At 47.1% G+C, this 21326-nt stretch overlaps 1 protein-coding gene across 1 annotated transcript in view; it reads right to left on the bottom strand.

The window, feature by feature from the left end:
* The window catches only part of DNAH9 (dynein axonemal heavy chain 9), a 334218-nt gene that overhangs the window by 162387 nt on the left and 150505 nt on the right, over positions 1-21326 (bottom strand). The window contains exons 36-38 of the mRNA XM_044249120.1: positions 18027-18201; positions 6502-6675; positions 5795-6002 (exon numbers count right to left, since the gene is read on the bottom strand). Coding sequence (XP_044105055.1) covers positions 5795-6002; positions 6502-6675; positions 18027-18201 — 557 coding nt within the window. The remainder of the gene's footprint in view (positions 1-5794; positions 6003-6501; positions 6676-18026; positions 18202-21326) is intronic.

The following is a 21326-nucleotide window of genomic DNA, read 5'->3' as shown; positions in this document are numbered from 1 at the left end:
AGGATTCTCATGGTTTCAGGTCTCCCATTTGGGTCTTTCATCCATTTTGCTCAGTATCACTGATCATCAGGGAAATGTAAATCAAAACCACAATGAGCTATCACTTCACATCTCTCAGAATGGCTAAAATCAACAACACAAGAAACAACAGGTGTTGACAAGGAAGCAGAGAAAGGGGAACACTCATGCTCTGTTGGGAATGCAAACTGGTGCAGCCACCGTGGAAAAGGGCATGGTAGCTCCTCAAAAAAGAACTACCAACCAAGATGCCCTTCAACGGACGAATGGATAAGGAAGATGTGGTCCATATACACTATGGAGTATTATGCCTCCATCAGAAAGGACGAATATCCAACTTTTTTAGCAACATGGACGGGACTGGAAGAGATTATGCTGAGTGAAATCAGTCAAGCAGAGAGAGTCAATTATCATATGGTTTCACTCATTTGTGGAGCATAACCAATAGCATGGAGGACAAGGGGCGTTAGAGAGTAGTAGGGAATTTGGGTAAATTGGAAGGGGAGGTGAACCATGAGAGACTATGGACTCTGAAAAACAGTCTGAGGGGTTTGAAGTGGCGGGGGGGTGGGAGGTTGGGGTACCAGGTGGTGGGTATTATAGAGGGCACAGCTTGCATGGAGCACTGGGTGTGGTGAAAAAATAATGAATACTGTTTTTCTGAAAATAAATAAATTGGGGAAAAAAAAAAAAAAAACTACCAAAAATCCAAGATTCAGCAATTGTGCTCTAGGTATTTACCCAAAGGATACAAAAATACTGATTCAAAGGGATACACGCACCCCGATGTTTTTAGCAGCATTATCTATAATAGCCAAATTATGGAAACAGCCTAAGTGTTCATCACCTGGTGAATAGATAAAGAAGATGTGATGTGTATAAAATAGAATATCACCCAGCCATAAAAAAGAAGGACATCTTGCTATTTGCCGTGATGTCATGGAGCTAGAGAGCATAATGCTAAGTGAAATAAGACAAAGACCATATAATTTCATTTGTATCTGGAATTTTAGAAATAAATAAGAAAAGGGCAGGGGACTGGGGAGAGAAAAGCAAACCAGGAAACAGACTCTTAAGTATAGAAAACAAACAGATGGTCCCCAGAGGGGTAGGGGGTGGTGGTGGGTGAACTAGGTGATGGGGATTAAGGAGGGCACCTGTCATGAGCACGGGGGCAGGGGGTAGTTAGGGAAGTTCTGAATCACTCTGTTGTACATCTGAAGTTAATATTATGCCATGTGTTAACTGGAATTTTAAAACTTAAAAAAAGGTGTAAGTTTGAAATGATACACATTAACTTCAGTCTTCAAAAAGGGGCCAGGAGGGAAGATGGGGGTGTCTTTTCAATGCTAAGATTCACTGCAAAAATGACAGGATTGTAACGTCTGTGAAATCTGGGTGGGGATACATGGGCATCTGTTATATATATGTATATATATATTTTATGGACATTTCTGCATGCTTGAAATAGTTCTTAATTTTTAAAAAAGTTTAAGGAATTCTCCCAGGTCCTTCTTAGCATCCAGTTCCCCCTGCCAGGGGCACCTATTATCAGTTTATTGTATGTCCTCCTGGAGATAGTCTAATTATATGTAAGTATAAAAATATAGAAATATTTTAATTTATCTCTTTTTTTTTCTTCAAATTTTTATTTAAGTTCTAACTAGTCCACACAGTGCAATGATGGTTTCAGGAGTAGAACTCAGGGATTCATCACTTACATACAACCTCCTGGGCTCATCACAAGTGCCCTTCTTAATACCCACGACCCTTCTAGACCATTCCATACACAACCCCCTCCACCAACCCTCAGTCTGTTTTTTTTTGTTTGTTTTTTTTTTTTTAAGTAGTCTCCAGGTTCAGTGCAGAGCCTAAGTTGGGGATCGAACTCATGTCCATGAGCTCAAGACCTGACCCGAGACCAAGAGTCGGATGCTCAACTGACTGAGCCCCCAGGCGCCCCCTGTTCTTTATCATTCTATCTCTCTTTAAATGTGACACATTTTGGAGCATACCGTATACTCTCTTCTGTATCTTGCTTTTCTCATGCAACAAAGCTGTGGACATAGTTCCAACTCTGTTCATACAGAATGTCCTCTTTCTCTGCAATAATGCTTGGCACTCTGTCATGTGTATAATTAGGCTACTTCCCACCATTTGCCACTACAGACTCGATATAAATGCACATTTTGCACATGTGTCTGGGTGTACCACCTGCACTTTGAGGCAGATTGCTTTGCAACACATTCGATCCTTTTGGTCCTTAAGACACAGGGTCTTAAGCACGACCAGCAATGCAAACACTCAGCTGCAAAAAGAGGCAAAAGGAGGGCTGGGGTCAGGACGTGGGTGGGGGAATCTGTCTCTTGTCCAGGGCAGAGCAACTACCCTTGGAGTTCTTGTAGCTCCTTTTTGAAAGTTTCCATTTCCTATTGGATATCAGCTTTCTGGTTCCCCCTTTTCTAAGTGTCGTGGGCCCCCTTACATCTGCCATTTTGTTGCGTCTAAAATGTTTTAGGCTGAGAAGCCAAAGAAACAAAGTTGTTTGGATTGTGACCAAAGAAAGAGGCAAGAGGTTCCAATAAGGGAATTCAGCATTTTTTTCAAGGGTATGACCTCTCTTGCGTGGACTCTGGCATTTTCACTGGCTCCTCTGGGGCTCTGGGTGACTCCTCACTTCCTACTTGCTTCTGGATGGGTGAGGTTAGAGACCCCTGCCTCATCCATCCTTAGTGTGGAGAATGGATGGGATCAAGAGGCTGCTGGGGAAGTCACAGGAGGCAGAAATGTTGCATCTGGTGAGGAGCAAGGAGCCAGTGTTCTCCTGGGTCTACTGACAGCAATCTGATGCTTTTGGATAAATCTGTGTTCCAGCAGGTGAGGAGGGGACAGTCCTCCAGGTTAGGGGCCCAGAATGAGAGAGAGGGAGGTCCAGGCACTGCAGGAAGGTCATCTACCTTTCCTTGAGTATAAGTTTTTATTCTCCATTTAAAGTATTTTTCTACATGAAGAATCCTCATACTAGGATTCCAGAAAACAACTCCTCCAGAATACTCGAATGGCCCCACCAAGGGTAAGAGCACTAAGAGCAAACATTTATTGCTGTTTTCAAAGTATTTTCTTGCCAGGGAGGCAGGGTTAACTTCAGGGTTAAGAGCACAGGCTTGGAAGTTGGACTGTCTGGGTTCAAGCCCAGGCTCCATCATGTACTGTTTGGCCTAGGGTAGCTTACTTAACTTCTCTGTGCCTTGATGTTCTTCCCAAGAACATGGGGATGATTCAAGGACTTACTTCATGGGGCTGGACAGGATTAGATCATTTATCAATGTACAAAATCCCGATCTCAGGTTGGTGCATGAAGCATACTTGGTGAGTGCTTGCTAAATACCAGTTGTTATTAGCCTAGTTGTAAGCACTGTGAGAGTCAGAGTGAATGGGGAGGTCTGATCATCTGATCAGTCGCTGGACTCCAGGCATACAAATGAGTGCAGAGTCCTGTCGTCCAGTGAACAAGAACAGTGTTCAGGCGTGAGCCAGCCAGGCATGGTGAAGTCTGCTTACGACCGCTGGGTCCTGGTCACATGGCTGCTGTCGTGGCATGCCATGATGGAGCTTGGGGTCTTCTGGAGTAAGGACACAGCTAGTGGTTTACTGGAGCTGCCTTCTGAGAGCTTACTGGTACAACCGAGGGAGTCTTGCCAACTGGGTTGTTAAATCATTATTTCAACAATAAATTCAATAAACTTACAACCAGTTAACTTATCTTAAAAACAAAGGTAGAGATACTCAAAGCTCATCACATCTCAGTTATTTTACCTTGTCCTACCATCATCTGTGCCCTTGAAGTTATTTTTGTCTACCCTATCTGGGAAGTGGCAACACCACACAGGGGGAGCTCCTATACCTCTCTTCCTGCCCACCGTTTGCAGACTTCGCACTGGAAGCTGGAAATGGGCCATGGTTGGAGTATTTATGCTACAGAAATTGAGATAGATTTTGTTGCCCACACAGATTTCAGAAAGTGGTGGACAAAACACATTAATCGTGCAGATTAAACTTGAAAGTGCCTCACGCCTACAGATGTTTACATTGTGAAGAGCACAAAAAATCCACATACTCTTCATCTGCCTTCATCTCAGGTCATGATGCTGGGGTCCTGGGGTTGAGTCCTGTGTTGGGCTCTCTGCTTGGTGGGGAGCCTGCTTCTCCCTCTCCCTCTGCCCCTCCACCTGCTTGAGCTCACGTGTGCTCTCTCTCTCTCAAATAAGAAAATGTTTTTAGAAAATGGCATATCCTTTGGCTATTCAAACAGAAGATGCTCACATCACTGACCAATGGTGAAGTCCTAATGTGAGTCTCCGTCGTTTCACGTTGTCTTCCTTGTCAACGTTCATGTGTGAATGACAGGTGCTTGTTGAATTGGGATGGACCGTGTGGAACATTTAGGAATCCAGCCAGGGATGCAGCCCAGAGGCTCCCTTGACAAAGAAACGGAGAGTCTCTCTGTCACCGAGGGGCTCTGGGTGCCTGACTGCTCTGAGAGGCAGGGAGCAGACAGTGGGCCCCCAGCAGCACCCAGAGCTGGCTGGGACCCCGACCCCAGAAGACCTGGAAGAATAGCAGAAGGAAGGAGGGAAGTGAGCTGTTCTTTCTGTGGGAGCTGGGGAGGCAGAACACTGCCAATACCAAGCTGGGTGACTCTGAAGTTCTCGCTAGGGCGGGGGATGGCGCGGAAGGATGGGGTAAATGAGACGGGTCCAGGCTGAGCAAGAGGAGGTTGCAGTGAAGCCTGTTTTGCAAGTCTGCTAGCCTACAGCCTGGATGTTGGACAGGCAATATGCCAGGCTCACTTTCCCTGTACTAAGCTATGGCTTCCGATTTACCAGTCTGCAAATAGTCTAGTGCCTGGAATTCCTGGTCTGTGGTTTTGCATTGTGGGTGTGGCCATGCACTGTGGTGTCCTGCGGGAAGCACAGCCAAGGTGCAGGGAGAGAATACGAGCAGGGCTTCCCCCTACCCCAGCCCTACTGGTGCTCTCCCATCACCAGGAACTTGGCTCGGGCACCTCTTGAGAAGGGAGCTGCTCCTAGGGTTCAAGGGATGAGCACTTCTCTATATTGTTTCTATATACAAGGAGTCCCTACAGGTAGTGAGAGTCAAGGTGAAGGTGACTCTAGGAAGGTGAAAACTCCTTTTCTGCGGGGGGAACCTCTGACCCTGAAGCCACACCTGGAGGACCTGAGTCCACTCAAGAGCCCAGCATGTCAACTCCCCATGAAAAGCAGCCCCACGTGCTCAGAAGGCTGGATGCACCCTGCCTGCCTTGCTGCTTGATGGTAACCTTGGGCGATTGTGTACATTCCCTGAGCCTCAGTTTCCCTATCTCTAAGACAGGAAAATAAGACAGGAAGGGCGAAGGAAATGATCCCTAGAGCCGCTTCTACAAGCCTGTGGCTATCCTTCGCTGAGTGTCAGCTCTCCTTGGCATCCAGGTCCTGAGAACTGCTCTGTGTTGACCTCCTGGCCTGGGAGGGATCTGAGAGGCCAGGGAGGAAGGCAGGAGGCGGGATGAGAAAGTCAGTGTGGAGGGTGTAGGAGGAGTGGAACAGAGGTGCTGGGGTGGAGAAAGGACAGGAGAGGTGAGAGGGATGTGTGGGCACAGGGGACGTCAGGCCCAACAGGTGCTGATGCTTTGCTCCATTTCTACGTCCGGGCACGTGGCCACTCAGACACCCCCTCCCCCGCCCTCCAACGTCCACGTGTTCCGGGCCCTCACCTTGCAGCATTGCCGACGTGGTGTAGTAGTTGAATGGCACGCTCTTCACCAAGTACTCCTCGGCGTCCAGGCTGGCCAGCTTGGTCCCCACCAGCACTGACTTGCCCGTGCCCGCAGTCCCCACCAGCATGACGGGCCGCCTCCGCTGCATGAGCCGCTCCAGGAAGTAGCACACTCGGATGGTCTCGCTCGTGTGCACCAAACAAGCCTGCGGTGAGAACACAATGAGTGTGCCACGGGCTCATGGGAGTGACAGGGGCCTGGCAAGAACTTTCTGGAGCATTTCAGAAGAGGCCTGGTGGTGCTGGCTGGCTGCCACGGGCAGGAGGGACTTCCTCCTTCATATGCAGAGTAAGACCATCCCATAAGCTCTTTCTTCTCGGTGGAGAGCACACCCTCCTCCCTCTGGAGCTCTGTCTGCCTCCCTGCAACCTCCCTATAGGTTTGGGAAACTTCTGTCCTGCCGTCTCCCCGCTCTGTTACCCAGGATGCCAGTGGAGTCTGGTAATCAAGTTACCTGGTCTTTGTGGGGGGTGGTATGGATCTGTGGGTTCCTTGCACTAAGATTTCCTCTTGAAAATTGTGTAGCGGGGGATGACTAGTTACTGCGAGGTTAAAATGCTTGGCTGCTGATAAAGAGGCTTCCACCAGAGCCACTAAAGGTCCTTGGGGCAACCGTACATCCTCGGTCACTGGGCCACACTCACCTGCAGGGGCATCTCGGGGTCAAATTCAAACTGGGGGATGAGCTTGGACCAAGGCTCGAATTTCTTTGTTGCTGGGTCTAGGTAGTAGTCAAAGATGGTTCCCTGGGAGGGGAACTTGACCGTCTTGAACTCCGTCAGCCACCACTTGCTGAACTCTGCTCGGTAGTCCACGAGCTGCCAACACAGAGCGGGTCAGGGGGCAAGGCTCTCCAGGGCTTCTGAAGCCTGGACACACTGCCCTGGTCTGAGGCAGGAGATCAGAGTGGGGAACAGGAGATGCTTTGCTCGAAGGAGCAGCTTCTTCAGGAGGAATGCTGCTTCCCTGGGTCTCAGCCCTGATGAGCCACAGCGGCTCAGGGGCCAGCCCTGAGCAGGTACGTGTGACACCACTTGACCATGTGGCTGACACTGCATCTGAGCATCCTTGTGGGGTGCATGGAGAGAGGTGTAAGAATACTGGTGCGGCACCCGTGACCCCAAGATGGGCAAAATGTGGCCAAGAGCTCCTGAAGAGATAGATGGACCCACAGCCTCCCAGACAGCTGAGAGACTCAGCCATTCCAGGGTGGCGGTCAGGGACAGAATGAGTAAGATGGTGGCTGTTGACATTGGGTAGTATGGGGTGGCAGGGTAAGAAGAGCCTCAGTTCCCTCATCTGTAGAATGAGCATCCTAGAGAAGAGGACTTCTAGGGTCCCTCCAAGAGCTAAAATTTCTAAAATGTAGGAGCAGCAGAGACAAAATTGTGCTGGTTTTTCTGACAGAAGGAACAGGTAGAGACATATAATTTACATGCGTATGCATTGGATCAAGAGCCCTTCAGGATAGGGCTGGACATCCAGTAGACTCAAATAATCTCATTGCGTCCAAGCTGAAACACACAACATGTACGTACATGCGTGCACACACACATATACACACCCCCATAGTGTACCCGCATACTACAGGCAGGAAGCCTATTTTTTGAACAGGCAGACCTAGGAAACATCCCAAAAAAGAAAACCTGAAAAAAGACCCAGATTGGGCATTTTATTATTTTTTTAAGATTTTATTTATTTGGGATAGAGAGAGAGAGCACGAGTGGAGGGAAGGGCAAAGGTACAGGGAGAAGCCAGCTCCCCACCAAGCAGGGAGCCTGACACGGGGCTCGATTCCAGGACTCCGGGATCGTGACCTGAGTCAAAGGCAGACACCACCGATGGAGCCACTGGGGTGCCCCTGGATTGGGTATTTTGGGGAATGTTTCTGGAGGGCAGGACAAAGATGGAATTTGAAGGCTGGACAAATGGGGAAGCTGGGTGCATGGCAGTGATTCTGGATTCACAGGAAATGGAACTCCTCGTTCTCTTACTGGGTAAGTACGATTGAATACTTTTGCTTTCTTTCTTTCTTTCTTTCTTTCTTTTCTTTCTTTCTTTTTAAGATTTTGTTTATTTATTTGACAGAGATCACAAGTAGGCAGAGAGGCAGGCAGAGAGAGAGGGGGAAGCAGGCTCCCTGCTGAGCAGAGAGCCCAATGTGGGACTCGATCCCAGGACCTCAGGATCATGACCTGAGCTGAAGGCAGAGGCTTTAGCCCACTGAGCCACCTAGGTGCCCCAATACTTTTGCTTTCTTATTTATTTTTTTAGTTTTTTGGAGTGCTTTTTAAAAAATTTTTTTGCTTTCGAATGAGAACAGAAACAAGGTCTAATAGAAGGACAGATTTGTTTGCTGTTCTTCTTCTGATCTGACTTCAAATGAAGGGAGTGCTCTATCTTCTCCATATTGGGCTCTACAATCAGAAGACCTGGAAAAAAACCCATTTTTAGCTCCTGGATAAAACCCTTCAAGATTTTTAACTTCTTACTAAAAAGCCTGGTTCTAGATTTTGGTGGAAAATCCGAGGCCACCTCTAGAACAAAGGAGGTTGGGTGGACCTTGAGCTTCTGGGTCACGGAACCAGCCCCCCCCCCCTGCTGATATGTCGTACCAGCATTGTCTCCTCTCCAATATTGGCACATGACCTCACCTCCACTCTAATGGGACACTAAAGCCAGGGTCACCTCTGCCAAGTCAGCCAGAAGCGCTGTCTCGGTTCAGTTCCTTGGATGTCTCTTCAGAAGTAACCTTCACAAAGAGGCCCCTTCAGACACCCCATTGCCTTTGGATCTGGACAGTCCTGTGGCCCCTTCCTGCCCCTTGAACTTGAGGACACTGAGGTCCATCTGTATACTGCACAAGAGTCTGGGCTGTAACATCCGCTCACCTGATGCTCCCCAGGCTCCGAGCTCTCCTGGCTAATACCAACTGTTCCTATCTGATACATGAAAAGACAGAAACGGAAAAGGACAGCTTCTAGAAGCACACAGAGGCACCACGAGTTGGATTCAGGTGTTTGGTCCCAGAGAGCTGGTGCTCTTTGAGACATCACCATTTCCTATGATCCTTGCAAAGTATTCAGTGAGAACCTTGTCTTGCTTTTGAAGCTCCAACTCGGGTATGGGCTGCAAATCGACTTTCTCCTTGGCTTTAATGACAGCTTTACAAACACCAGCACCACCGCTGTTCCTGGTGTGAATATTTTGGCCGGCTTCCTGTTTTTCTACTTAGGGCACTATTTCTGGTGTTTGGCTTGAATGTGGCTGGAGTCAGGGCCTTGGGCCTTCCCTGCTGCTAAAAGCTTTCTCCCTCCTCCTCTCCCCATGTGCTAGCATGGCTGCCTACGGCTCCAAGTGCTCCAGGGCCCGGGATGCCTGGAGGCATGCTTTCTCCCAGGCTTTTAAAAAGAGCTGAGTGGATTTAAATGTGTATTGCCATAGAGAAATTGACCAAGTGTCTTCACCCTGAGCCCCCACTGCCTGCTAAGCACCAACCCGGGGGAGAAGCCCAGCAGCGTTGCTATCTGACACACGAGCTGTTGAAAGGTCAGGCCTGTATTTGATGGAAAGCAGTAACCTGTGCCTTTTGGATCTCAGTACTTGGGCGAGGTCTCGTCCATCCTGCTGGATTCCTTGCCTCAAAGGGGAAATGGAAAGCTGTCAAAGCAACAGTCTACGGAGAATCTCCAAAGACCATGAGAGGCAGAGTGGAATTCTCAGATGTCTCACTCGCAGTTTGGGTATGTGCACCTCCCCCCTCCCCACCCCCGCCCAACCTCTGGCTCTGGCAATGGGGAGAGGTAGGCTGGGACCTTGCGAGAGCTGCGTTCTGAATGTGGAGCACCAAAGAGCATCTCAGGGAGGGAAGGGAGAGAAGACGGATGCTAACACCCAGGGCCTGTGCAGATGGACAAGAAATTAATTGTTCGTTTGAAATTTGCACTCCAGGCTCACCGACATCTTGGATTCTAGAACACGGCTTTGCCGGAGGCTGAAACTTTCTACCTCTCTCCTCAAAAGAGCCTCCAATCAACCCAGACCAGAAAAGAGTAAATCCGAACTATTCACCCACTACAGCTTGCTTTGATCCCTTGCAATGAGGGGGGGCGCTGGACACTTGCTCTGAAACTGCGTATTTCTGGTATGAGATGACTATTAATAAGCAGGTGTGCGCTCCAGCATGACTTTAAGAACTTTGCATGTGTCTGTGTTGGACGATTGCAAACAGTATCCCTTCCTGTAACCTTACAACTGCCATAGAAACTGGGCACCGCTGTCAGCACCCTCATCGCCTTCGTACACAGGCAGGAAGTGAGGTGGGGGGAGGGGAAGCGATTCGCCCAACGTCTCCCAGGTCCTAAGTGGCAAAGCTAGGATTCAGATCCAGAGTCTGTGCCCTCAGCCCCCCATGTGACACTGCCTGATAGCTGAGGGCGGCTGTCCAAGACTGGCCTGCCTAACCTTGACTCTGATGTTTCCAGATAAAGAACTTGTCATTTGGAGAAAACTAAACCAGGAAAATGTCGGCAGGGGGGGCCTGGTTGGCTCTGTCAGTTAAGCGTCTGCCTTCAGTTCAGGTCGTGATCCTGGGGTCCTGCTTCGGACTCCCTGCTTCTCCTTCTCCCGCCATCCCCTGCCCTAGCTCGTGCTCACTCTGATAAATTCATAAAATTTTTTAAAAGAAAAGAAAAGAAAAATTATGGGGATATTGGAAGGGTTAGGAATAGGATGCCAAGATATTCCAAGCCAACATCCCTACCCCCATACCTGAGCCACAGCAGCCAATACCACGATAGAAGTAGTGACTTGTTTTCCTAGCCCTAGATGTCATTTAACCTTTGGTCCACGCTCCTGTGGACAGCTCGGGGTTTCGGGGGATTGCTGATTTTTTTTTTCCAATTTATTTATTTTCAGAAAAACAGTATTCATTATTTTTTTTAAAGATTTTATTTATTTATTTGACAGAGAGAGAGAGATCACAAGTAGGCAGAGAGGCAGGCAGAGAGAGAGAGGGAAGCAGGCTCCCTGCTGAGCAGAGAGCCCGATGTGGGGCTTGATCCCAGGACCCTGGGACCATGACCTGAGCCGAAGGCAGAGGCTTTAACCCACTGAGACACCCAGGTGCCCCAGTATTCATTATTTTTTCACCACACCCAGTGCTCCATGCAAGCTGTGCCCTCTATAATACCCACCACCTGGTACCCCAACCTCCCACCCCCCCGCCACTTCAAATCCCTCAGATTGTTTTTCAGAGTCCATAGTCTCTCATGGTTCACCTCCCCTTCCAATTTACCCAAAAGCACATACCCTCCCCAATGTCCATAACCCTACCCCCCTTCTCCTAACCCCCCTCCCCCCAGCAACCCACAGTTTGTTTCGTGAGATTAAGAGTCACTTATGGTTTGTCTCCCTCCCTATCCCATCTTGTTTCATGGATTCTTCTCCTACCCACTTAAGCCCCCATGTTGCATCACCACTTCCTCATATCAGGGAGATCATATGATAGTTGTCTTTCTCCGCTTGACTTATTTCGCTAAGCATGATATGCTCTAGTTCCATCCATGTTGTCGCAAATGGCAAGATTTCGTTTCTTTTGATGGCTGCATAGTATTCCATTGTGTATATATACCACATCTTCTTGATCCATTCAAGAAGATGTTGATGGACTTCTAGGTTCTTTCCATAGTTTGGCTATTGTGGACATTGCTGCTATAAACATTCGGGTGCACGTGCCCCTTTGGATCACTACGTTTGTATCTTTAGGGTAGTGCAATTGCTGGGTCATAGGGCAGTTCTATTTTCAGCATTTTGAGGAACCTCCATGCTGTTTTCCAGATTGGTTGCACCAGCTTGCATTCCCACCAACAGTGTAGGAGGGTTCCCCTTTCTCTGCATCCTCGCCAGTATCTGTCATTTCCTGACTTGTTGATTTTAGCCATTCTGACTGGTGTGAGGTGATATCTCATTGTGGTTTTGATTTGTATTTCCCTGATGCCGAGTGATATGGAGCACTTTTTCATGTGTCTGTTGGCCATCTGGATGTCTTCTTTGCACGTCTGTTCATGTCCTCTGCCCATTTCTTGATTGGATTCTTTGTTCTTTGGGTGTTGAGTTTGCTAAGTTCTTTATAGATTTTGGACACTAGTCCTTTATCTGATATGTCGTTTGCAAATATCTTCTCCCATTCTGTCAGTTGTCTTTTGATTTTGTTAACTGTTTCCTTTGCTGTGCAAAAGCTTTTGATCTTGATGAAATCCCAATAGTTCATTTTTGCCCTTGCTTCCCTTGCCTTTGGCGATGTTCCTAGGAAGATGTTGCTGCGGCTGAGGTCGAAGAGGTTGCTGCCTGTGTTCTCCTCAAGGATTTTGATGGATTCCTTTCTCACATAGAGGTCCTTAATCCATTTTGAGTCTATTTTTGTGTGTGGTGTAAGGAAATGGTCCAATTTCATTTTTCTGCACGTGGCTGTCCAATTTTCCCAACACCATTTATTAAAGAGGCTGTCTTTTTTCCATCGGACATTCTTTCCTGCTTTGTCAAAGATTAGTTGACCATAGAGTTGAGGGTCTATTTCTGGGCTCTCTATTCTGTTCCATTGATCTATGTGTCTGTTTTTGTGCCAGTACCATGCTGTCTTGATGATGACAGCTTTGTAATAGAGCTTGAAGTCCGGAATGTGATGCCACCAACTTTGGCTTTCTTTTTCAATATCCCTTTAGCTATTCGAGGTCTTTTCTGGTTCCATATAAATTTTAAAATTATTTGTTCCATTTCTTTGAAAAAGATGGATGGTACTTTGATAGGAATTGCATTAAATGTGTAGATTGCTTTAGGTAGCATAGACATTTTCACAATATTTATTCTTCCAATCCAGGAGCATGGAACATTTTTCCATTTCTTTGTGTCTTCCTCAATTTCTTTCATGAGTACTTTATAGTTTTCTGAGTATAGATTCTTAGCCTCTTTGGTTAGGTTTATTCCTAGGTATCTTATGGTTTGGGGTGCAATTGTAAATGGGATTGACTCCTTAATTTCTCTTTCTTCTGTCTTGTTGTTGATGTAAAGAAATGCAACTGATTTCTGTGCATTAATTTTATATCCTGACACTTTACTGAATTCCTGTACAAGTTGTAGCAGTTTTGGAGTGGAGTCTTTTGGGTTTTCCACATAGAGTATCATATCATCTGTGAAGAGTGATAATTTGACTGCTTCTTTGCCAATTTGGATGCCTTTAATTTCCTTTTGTTGTCTGATTGCTGAGGCTAGGACTTCTAGTACTATGTTGAATAGCAGTGGTGATAATGGACATCCCTGCCGTGTTCCTGATCTTAGTGGAAAAGCTTTCAGTTTTTCTCCATTGAGAATGATATTTGCGGTGGGTTTTTCATAGATGGCTTTGATGATATTGAGGTATGCGCCCTCTATCCCTACACTTTGAAGAGTTTTGATCAGGAAGGGATGCTGTACTTTGTCAAATGCTTTTTCAGCATCTATTGAGAGTATCATATGGTTCTTGTTCTTTCTTTTATTGATGTGTTGTATCACATTGACTGATTTGCGGATGTTGAACCAACCTTGCAGCCCTGGGATAAATCCTACTTGGTCGTGGTGAATAATCCTTTTAATGTACTGTTGAATCCTATTGGCTAGTATTTTGGTGAGAATTTTCGCATCTGTGTTCATCAAGGATATTGGTCTATAGCTCTCTTTTTTGATGGGATCCTTGTCTGGTTTGGGGATCAAGGTGATGCTGGCCTCATAAAATGAGTTTGGAAGTTTTCCTTCCATTTCTATTTTTTGGAACAGTTTCAGGAGAATAGGAGTTAGTTCTTCTTTAAATGTTTGGTAGAATTCCCCCGGGAAGCCATCTGGCCCTGGGCTTTTGTTTGGTGGAGATTTTTAATGACTGTTTCAATCTCCTTACTGGTTATGGGTCTGTTCAGGCTTTCTATTTCTTCCTGGTTCAATTTTGGTAGTTTATATGTTTCTAGGAATGCATCCATTTCTTCCAGATTGTCAAATTTGTTGGCGTAGAGTTGCTCATAGTATGTTCTTATAATAGTTTGTATTTCTTTGGTGTTAGTTGTGATCTCTCCTCTTTCATTCATGATTTTATTTATTTGGGTCCTTTCTCTTTTCTTTTTGATAAGTCTGGCCAGGGGTTTATCAATTTTATTAATTCTTTCAAAGAACCAGCTCCTAGTTTGGTTGATTTGCTCTATTGTTTTTTTGGTTTCTATTTCATTGATTTCTGCTCTGATCTTTATGATTTCTCTTCTCCTGCTGGGCTTAGGGTTTCTTTCTTGTTCTTTCTCCAGCTCCTTTAGGTGTAGGGTTAGGTTGTGTACCTGAGACCTTTCTTGTTTCTTGAGAAAAGCTTGTACCGCTATATATTTTCCTCTCAGGATTGCCTTTGTTGTGTCCCACAGATTTTGAACCGTTGTATTTTCATTATCATTTGTTTCCATGATTTTTTTCAATTCTTCTTTAATTTCCCGGTTGACCCATTCATTCTTTAGAAGGATGCTGTTTAGTCTCCATGTTTTTGGGTTCTTTCCAAACTTCCTCTTGTGGTTGAGTTCTAGCTTCAGAGCATTGTGGTCTGAAAATATGCAGGGAATGATCCCAATCTTTTGATACCGGTTGAGTCCTGATTTAGGACCGAGGATGTGATCTATTCTGGAGAATGTTCCATGTGCACTAGAGAAGAATGTGTATTCTGTTGCTTTGGGATGAAATGTTCTGAATATATCTGTGATGTCCATCTCATCCAGTGTATCATTTAAGGCCTTTATTTCCCTGTTGATCTTTTGCTTGGATGATCTGTCCATTTCAGTGAGGGGAGTGTTAAAGTCCCCTACTATTATTGTATTATTGTTGATGTGTTTCTTTGATTTTGTTATTAATTGGTTTATATAGTTGGCTGCGCCCACGTTGGGGGCATAGATATTTAAAATTGTTAGATCTTCTTGTTGGACAGACCCTTTGAGTATGATATAGTGTCCTTCCTCATCTCTTATTATAGTCTTTGGCTTAAAATCTAATTGATCTGATATAAGGATTGCCACTCCTGCTTTTTTCTGATGTCCATTAGCATGGTAAATTCTTTTTCACCCCCTCACTTTAAGTCTGGAGGTGTCTTCGGGTTTAAAATGAGTTTCTTGGAGGCAACATATAGATGGGTTTTGTTTTTTTATCCATTCTGATACCCTGTGTCTTTTGATTGGGGCATTTAGCCCATTAACATTCAGGGTAACTATTGAGAGATATGATTTTAGTGCCATTGTATTGCCTGTAAGGTGACTGTTACTGTACATTGTTTCTGTTCCTTTCTGATCTACCACTTGTAGGCTCTCTCTTTGCTTAGAGGACCCCTTTCAGTATTTCCTGTAGAGCTGGTTTGGTGTTTGCAAATTCTTTCAGTTTTTGTTTGTCCTGGAAGCTTTTAATCTCTCCTTCTATTTTCAATGATAGCCTAGATGGATATAATATTCTTGGCTGCATGTTTTTCTCGTTTAGTGCTCTGAAAATATCATGCCAGGTCTCTGTGGATAAGTCAGCTGCCAATCTAATACTTTTACCATTGTATGTTACAGACTTCTTTTCCCAGGCTGCTTTCAGGATTTGCTCTTTGTCACTAAGGCTTATAAATTTTACTATTAGGTGACGGGGTGTGGGCCTATTCTTATTGATTTTGAGGGGCGTTCTCTGAACCTCCTGAATTTTGATGCTCGTTCCCTTTGCCATATTGGGGAAATTCTCCCCAATAATTCTCTCCAGTATACCTTCTGCTCCCCTCTCTCTTTCTTCTTCTTCTGGAATCCCAATTATTCTAATGTTGTTTCGTCTTATGGTGTCACTTATCTCTCGAATTCTCCCCTCATGGTCCAGTAGCTGTTTGTCCCTCTTTTGCTCAGCTTCTTTATTCTCTGTCATTTGGTCTTCTATATCGCTAATTCTTTATTCTGCCTCATTTATCCTAGCAGTGAGAGCCTCCATTTTTGATTGAACCTCATTAATAGCTTTTTTGATTTCAACTTGGTTAGATTTTAGTTCTTTTATTTCTCCAGAAAGGGCTTTTATATCTCTGGAGAGGGTTTCTCTAATATCTTCCATGCCTTTTTCAAGCCCGGCTAGAACCTTGAGGATTGTCATTTTGAACTCTAGATCTGAAATATTACCAATGTCTGTATTGATTAGGTCCCTAGCCTTCGGTACTGCCTCTTTTTCTTTTTTTTTGTTGTGAATTTTTCCGCCTTGTCATTTTGTCCAGCTAAGAGTATATGAAGGAGCAAGTAAAATACTAAAAGGGTGGCAACAATCCCAGGAAAATATGCTTTAACCAAATCAGAAGAGATCCCAAATCGTGAGGGGGGATCCCAAATCGTGGGTGAGGGATCTCCTCTGATTGGGATCTCCCAATCTCTTCTGATTGGGATCTCTTCCGATTTGGGGATAAAAAGAGGTTCAAAAAGAAAGAAAGAAAAAAAAGAAAAAGAAAGAATTTAAAAAAAGAGATTGAATTAAAAATTCAATCAAGAATTTAAAAAAGAATTAAAAGAAGAGATTGAAGAGATTGGGATCTCTTCTGATTTGGGGATAAAAAGAGGTTCAAAAATAAAGAAAGAAAAAAAGAAAAAAAAGATTTTAAAAAAAGAAAACAAATAAAGAAAAGTATAAAAAAGAAAAAATATATATATTAGATAAACTAGTTAAAAAACGTTAAAAAAGAAAAGGGTAAAAGTTAAAAAAAATTTTAGCAGAAGAAGAGAAAAAAATGAAAAAGAAAAAAATTAAATTAACTGCAAGACTAAAAAATCACAGGGAGAAAGCCATGAGTTCCGTGGTTTGTTTTCTCCTCCTCTGGAATTCTGCTGCTCTCTCCTTGGTATTGAAACTGCACTCCTTGGTAGGTGAACTTGGTCTTGCCTGGATTTCTTGTTGATCTTCTGGGGGAGGGGCCTGTTGTAGTGATTCTCACGTGTCTTTGCCCCAGGCGGAATTGCACCGCCCTTACCAGGGGCCGGGCTGAATGATCCGCTTGGTTTTGCTTTCAGGAGCTTTTGTTCCCTGAGCGCTTTCCGTAGAGTTCCGGAGGACGGGAATACAAATGGCGGCCTCCTGGTCTCCAGCCCGGAGTAGCCGAGAGCCCGGGGCCCCGATTCCCAGTGCGCCCTCAGCGAACAGCTCCTAGTAGCTCCCGTCTGCCTGACCTCCAGCCGCGCTCCGAGCCTGCGACCGGTTGAAGGCAACACCGAGCTGTGAGCTTACTGTCGGCTCTATCTCTGCAGCCGGCTTTCCCGTTCCAATATCCGCAAGCTCTGCAACACTCAGACACCCCCGATCCTTCTCTGACCCTGTGAGACCTGAGGCCACGCCGACCCCGCGTGGGCTTCGCCCCGGTTTAGCCTCTGGAGCGATGTCCCTCAGCGGAACAGACTTTTAAAAGTCCTGATTTTGTGCTCCGTTGCTCCGCCACTTGCTGGGAGCTGGCCCCTCCCCCTGGGGTCTATCTTCCAGTCACTTTGGATTCACTTCTCCGCCAGTCCTACCTTTCAGAAAGTGGTTGTTTTTCTGTTTCTAGAATTGCTGTTGTTCTTCTCTTCGATCTGCCGATGGATTTGCAGGTGTTTGCAATCTTTAGATAAGCTCTCTAGCTGATCTTCTCCTGCTAGCTGAAGTAGTCTCAGCCTGCTACTTCTCCGCCATCTTGACTCCTCTCTCGGTGGTGGTGGTGGTGGGGGATTGCTGATTAACTCTGGTCTGGCACAGAGTCATCCGTATCGCACTGGTTCTGGAATGCTAAGGGGATTCTGCCCTCTAAAGCTTCTGTAACACAGCATCACTCCATCCATCAAACACACATCGTCTTGCAAAGCAATGGACCTACACCTCTGTTCCAAAAACACTGCAACTCCCCAAGAAATTGGGATACATCACTAACTCCAAAAGCAGGAGCTCAAAACATAGCCTGAGCTCATCTGTCTCACTCCAAGAGGCCCTTCTCTGGAGGCTGATGTCTAGCAGATCAACGGACGGGTAATCATATAGTCTGATGCCTTCATGTTCATTCTGACATTTTACGGTCCTATTTTTCCAGATCTTTGTTGGAAGACTAATTTTAACCACTGCGGGTTTGCACGTTGACCATGGCACGTCCTCTTACCTGGTCCTGGACCATCGCTCCGCCGAAAGCCCAGATGGCCGCAAACACAAAATATAGCTCATAGGTTTCCTTGGGGCTGTCCGCAGGGATGTCCTCCTCAGTCAGGAGACATTCCAGAAGGTGACACAGCATCTGGACCATGCTCTGCTCTGGGATCGGAATTATCTTCTTGAATCTGCAAAGAGAGACCCAGATACGCCGGACGATACTGAATTTTCCATGCTGGAGGCCTGTTGGAACCTACTTGGTTTTGGGGCGACCTGTGACCCATCAGTTCTTTGGGATTATGTGGGGACGACATAAGCCTTCACTCTCATTGGCTCCTCAGTAAGAGGGGCCCAGAGTGTTCTGAACAGGTTCTTTCTCATGGCCCTTCCTCTGGGACCTTCCCCGTCAGCTCTTCCCTTCTCTGCACACCGAATGCTCCTCTCTGTCATCGGCAGGGGTGTAGACCACTGTGACACGATGGGGTAAAATCTTATCGTCACTCCCTCACCGTTTCCTCAAGGGTCAGGAGGGTGCGGGGCTGCGGCTGAGGCTGGTCCTTCCTGTCCTTCAGGTCCTTCCCTCAGTTCAGCCACACAGAAAAGCTGTTCTCGGGACCCAGAGTCTTGCTGGGGGTGGGGGCAGAGGGGGCCCAACAGATGTTCACTTTCACACTCATGATTTTCTAGATGGGGTTTATCTTCTGGAAACACAGCTCTCTTCGCCTCGGCCTGTGAACTTTCCACACTGGCTTTGGAGGTCCTGACTGAAGGGCAGGTACCAAGAGATGCCTTTATGCACGAGGGAGCACGAGTGTGAGCGTGCATGTGCACATTCACAGGCTTGCTCACCCCCTGCGAGCACACACTGCACATGGCCACCCCTCTGCGGCGTCCGGTGTGTGCTCGGCTCTCACCAGGTGGCGGTCCTAATGGCAACACTACCATAAGGCTGTCCCGTGGTCTAGGCACCACTTCCACGAGGGATGAGAAAATTAAGGACTGACAGGCTTGCCTTCATTTTTCCCACTGTGATTTGTGATGGAAGGTTCACGTCCCACTGTCTCATGCCCGGTTCTGCGTGAGGCACCAAGGCAACAGAGGTCGACTACATGGACCATTGCCAGCAGGTTCCAGACAACTGCGGGGCCCCTGGCCTTCTCAGGGGATAGAGAGGGTCAAAGTGGGAGATGCTGGGAGGGGAGAGAAATTAGCATTTGGGGTTTGGAGGAGAGCTCACAGGGAAGGCAGGTGTAAGCCCGGCACAGCGCTTGGAAGGGGCTGCATGGCTGCTCTGAGGTGGGAAGGGACAGGTGCTCAGGTAGCCCAAGGACACCTGCTTATCTCGCAGTGGAGTGTGGGGAGCATGCTTGCTGGGGCAGCCTGTACCCCAGTTCATCAAAGCAAAGAGGCGTGAGCATTTCCTGGGATCCAGGGGTGGTCCAAAAGCCAAGGACCACTGGAGGGCTTTGCAGGAGGCGCCTGCATGACCGGCTGGTGGAGAGGCATTTCTTACTTCCAAGAAAGGCACCTCGGAGGTCTCCAGTGATGGCGGAGGGGCCAAGGAATTCAGAATCTTTGAGAGAGAGTCGGGTTTGACATCTGCCACGCTTCGTGTAGCTCAGACCATGCTGGTTCCAGCCATTAAGGCCTTTCCTACCCTTTCTCTTTACTCTGTCCCCATTTGACCCCAAGGGGGCAGAAGCTACAGCTGGTTGGGGGTTGGTGGTAGGGTGGGGGGCAGAGGAATGAGGAGAAAAGATGTCAAGCACTCCTTTCCTACTGCAGGTGAGAGCAGGCCTGAGCGGGGGGCAGGGACAGAAGCTTTCCCTGTAAATGGAGTTTGCTTTTCCACGTTTTCACGTGTGTGTCCCTACAAGCGAACATGTGTCTCTGAATGACTGCAGAATGACCAGGAAAGTCACAAATGGGGACTAGATTTCATGTAGGCGTGGGAGGAGGACAAGCCACATAAAAAGGGTTTTTGAAGGAGTAGTAGGAAACAAAATCAAGTTGATTTATAATCCCCCCCTATGAGGCCAGCTTGTTGAATATAAAAATTATTACGTGTGGACATCCCACAGCTCTGTGGGGCCCCTCAAAAGCTGGCCTTAGGAGGGAAGTCTGAGCTGGAGGCCTGTGGCTGGTTCCTGACAGCCGTGGTGCCCAGGGCACAGCCCGGAACCTCAGCCCCCTGCCCATGGATGCTTTGCCCTCTTAGGAATCGAGTGAGTGCTCAACGCACCCCATGCGGGCACTGTACACCATGGACGTATTTCATCCTTGGTGGCCACAGAGTTCAGACATCAGGGTGGGGGACTGTCTCTAGATGGACTGCACACTGCCAGAATCTCCGAAGCTTGGTGCGGAGGCTGGTGCACGCTCTTCTGTATGCGTGTGCGTGTGCGCACGCGCGCGCGCGCACACACACACACACACACACACACACACACGAGTTTGACATCTCTTGTCCTAAAAGCCCAGAGTCAGAAAGAGCCTGACTTTCAGCCGCAGGCTCTACTGGATCAGTGTCTCAGCAAATGATGTAGGATGGGGTACGCTCGCTACTTTCCCCAAACCTGCCCTTCCCGTGGAGTATTAGCCGCCTGGACCACTGACCCCTCGTGCCCATTTTCCAGCCTTGCCTGCCACCTAGGCTGCTTTATCTCATTAGATCCCAAGGCCATAAAGAGCCCACAGGCCACAGAGACTGGAGACGTTTCAAGGGTTTCAGAAAATGAGGCAGATCGGGAAAATACTTCTTGGTTGGGACAGTGCCCGGGCCTCCTGCCACCTACAGATCCCTTTCCCCTCCATGCTTTCGAGCTCTGCTCCATCCCACTCAAGGATCGTTCTGAACAGTGGCCTTCGTCTCCCAGAAACATCATCCTAACCCTACCTCGGTGAAGGTTTGAGAATTTCGGATCTCTGAGCCATGCCGCCTCCCTAGCCCCGACTGCTGATGGTTGGACTTGGCTGAACTAGGAGGCTGGCTGCCTGACTCAGGGAAGCGCACGTCGACTGGCAAGAAAGGATAGAACAAAACCAGGTTCCAGACCCTGAGCCTCCCTCTGCAGGGCGCTGCAAAATTCCTGCTGTAATAAGTCTCCTTATTTCAAGAGCACTCATTCTTTTGTTCACGGGCTAAGTGGTTAGCGATTACTGCTTTTGCTTTTGTAAACCTGTAAGAGGAAAAGCGAATCTGCAGAGTCCCCAGGGGCCAGAGTGGAGGATTGACATGCCCTATTGGGTCCTGCGTTATCTGGGCAGTGGGCATACTCAGCCGGTGACAGGAAGTGGGCCCTGTTTATCCCTG

This window comes from Neovison vison, chromosome 5, assembly GCF_020171115.1.
Source record: "Neovison vison isolate M4711 chromosome 5, ASM_NN_V1, whole genome shotgun sequence".
Lineage (NCBI taxonomy): Eukaryota > Metazoa > Chordata > Mammalia > Carnivora > Mustelidae > Neogale > Neogale vison.
The sequence above is the reverse complement of the archived record's forward strand: the minus strand, read 5'-3'. Positions and strand labels throughout refer to the sequence as shown.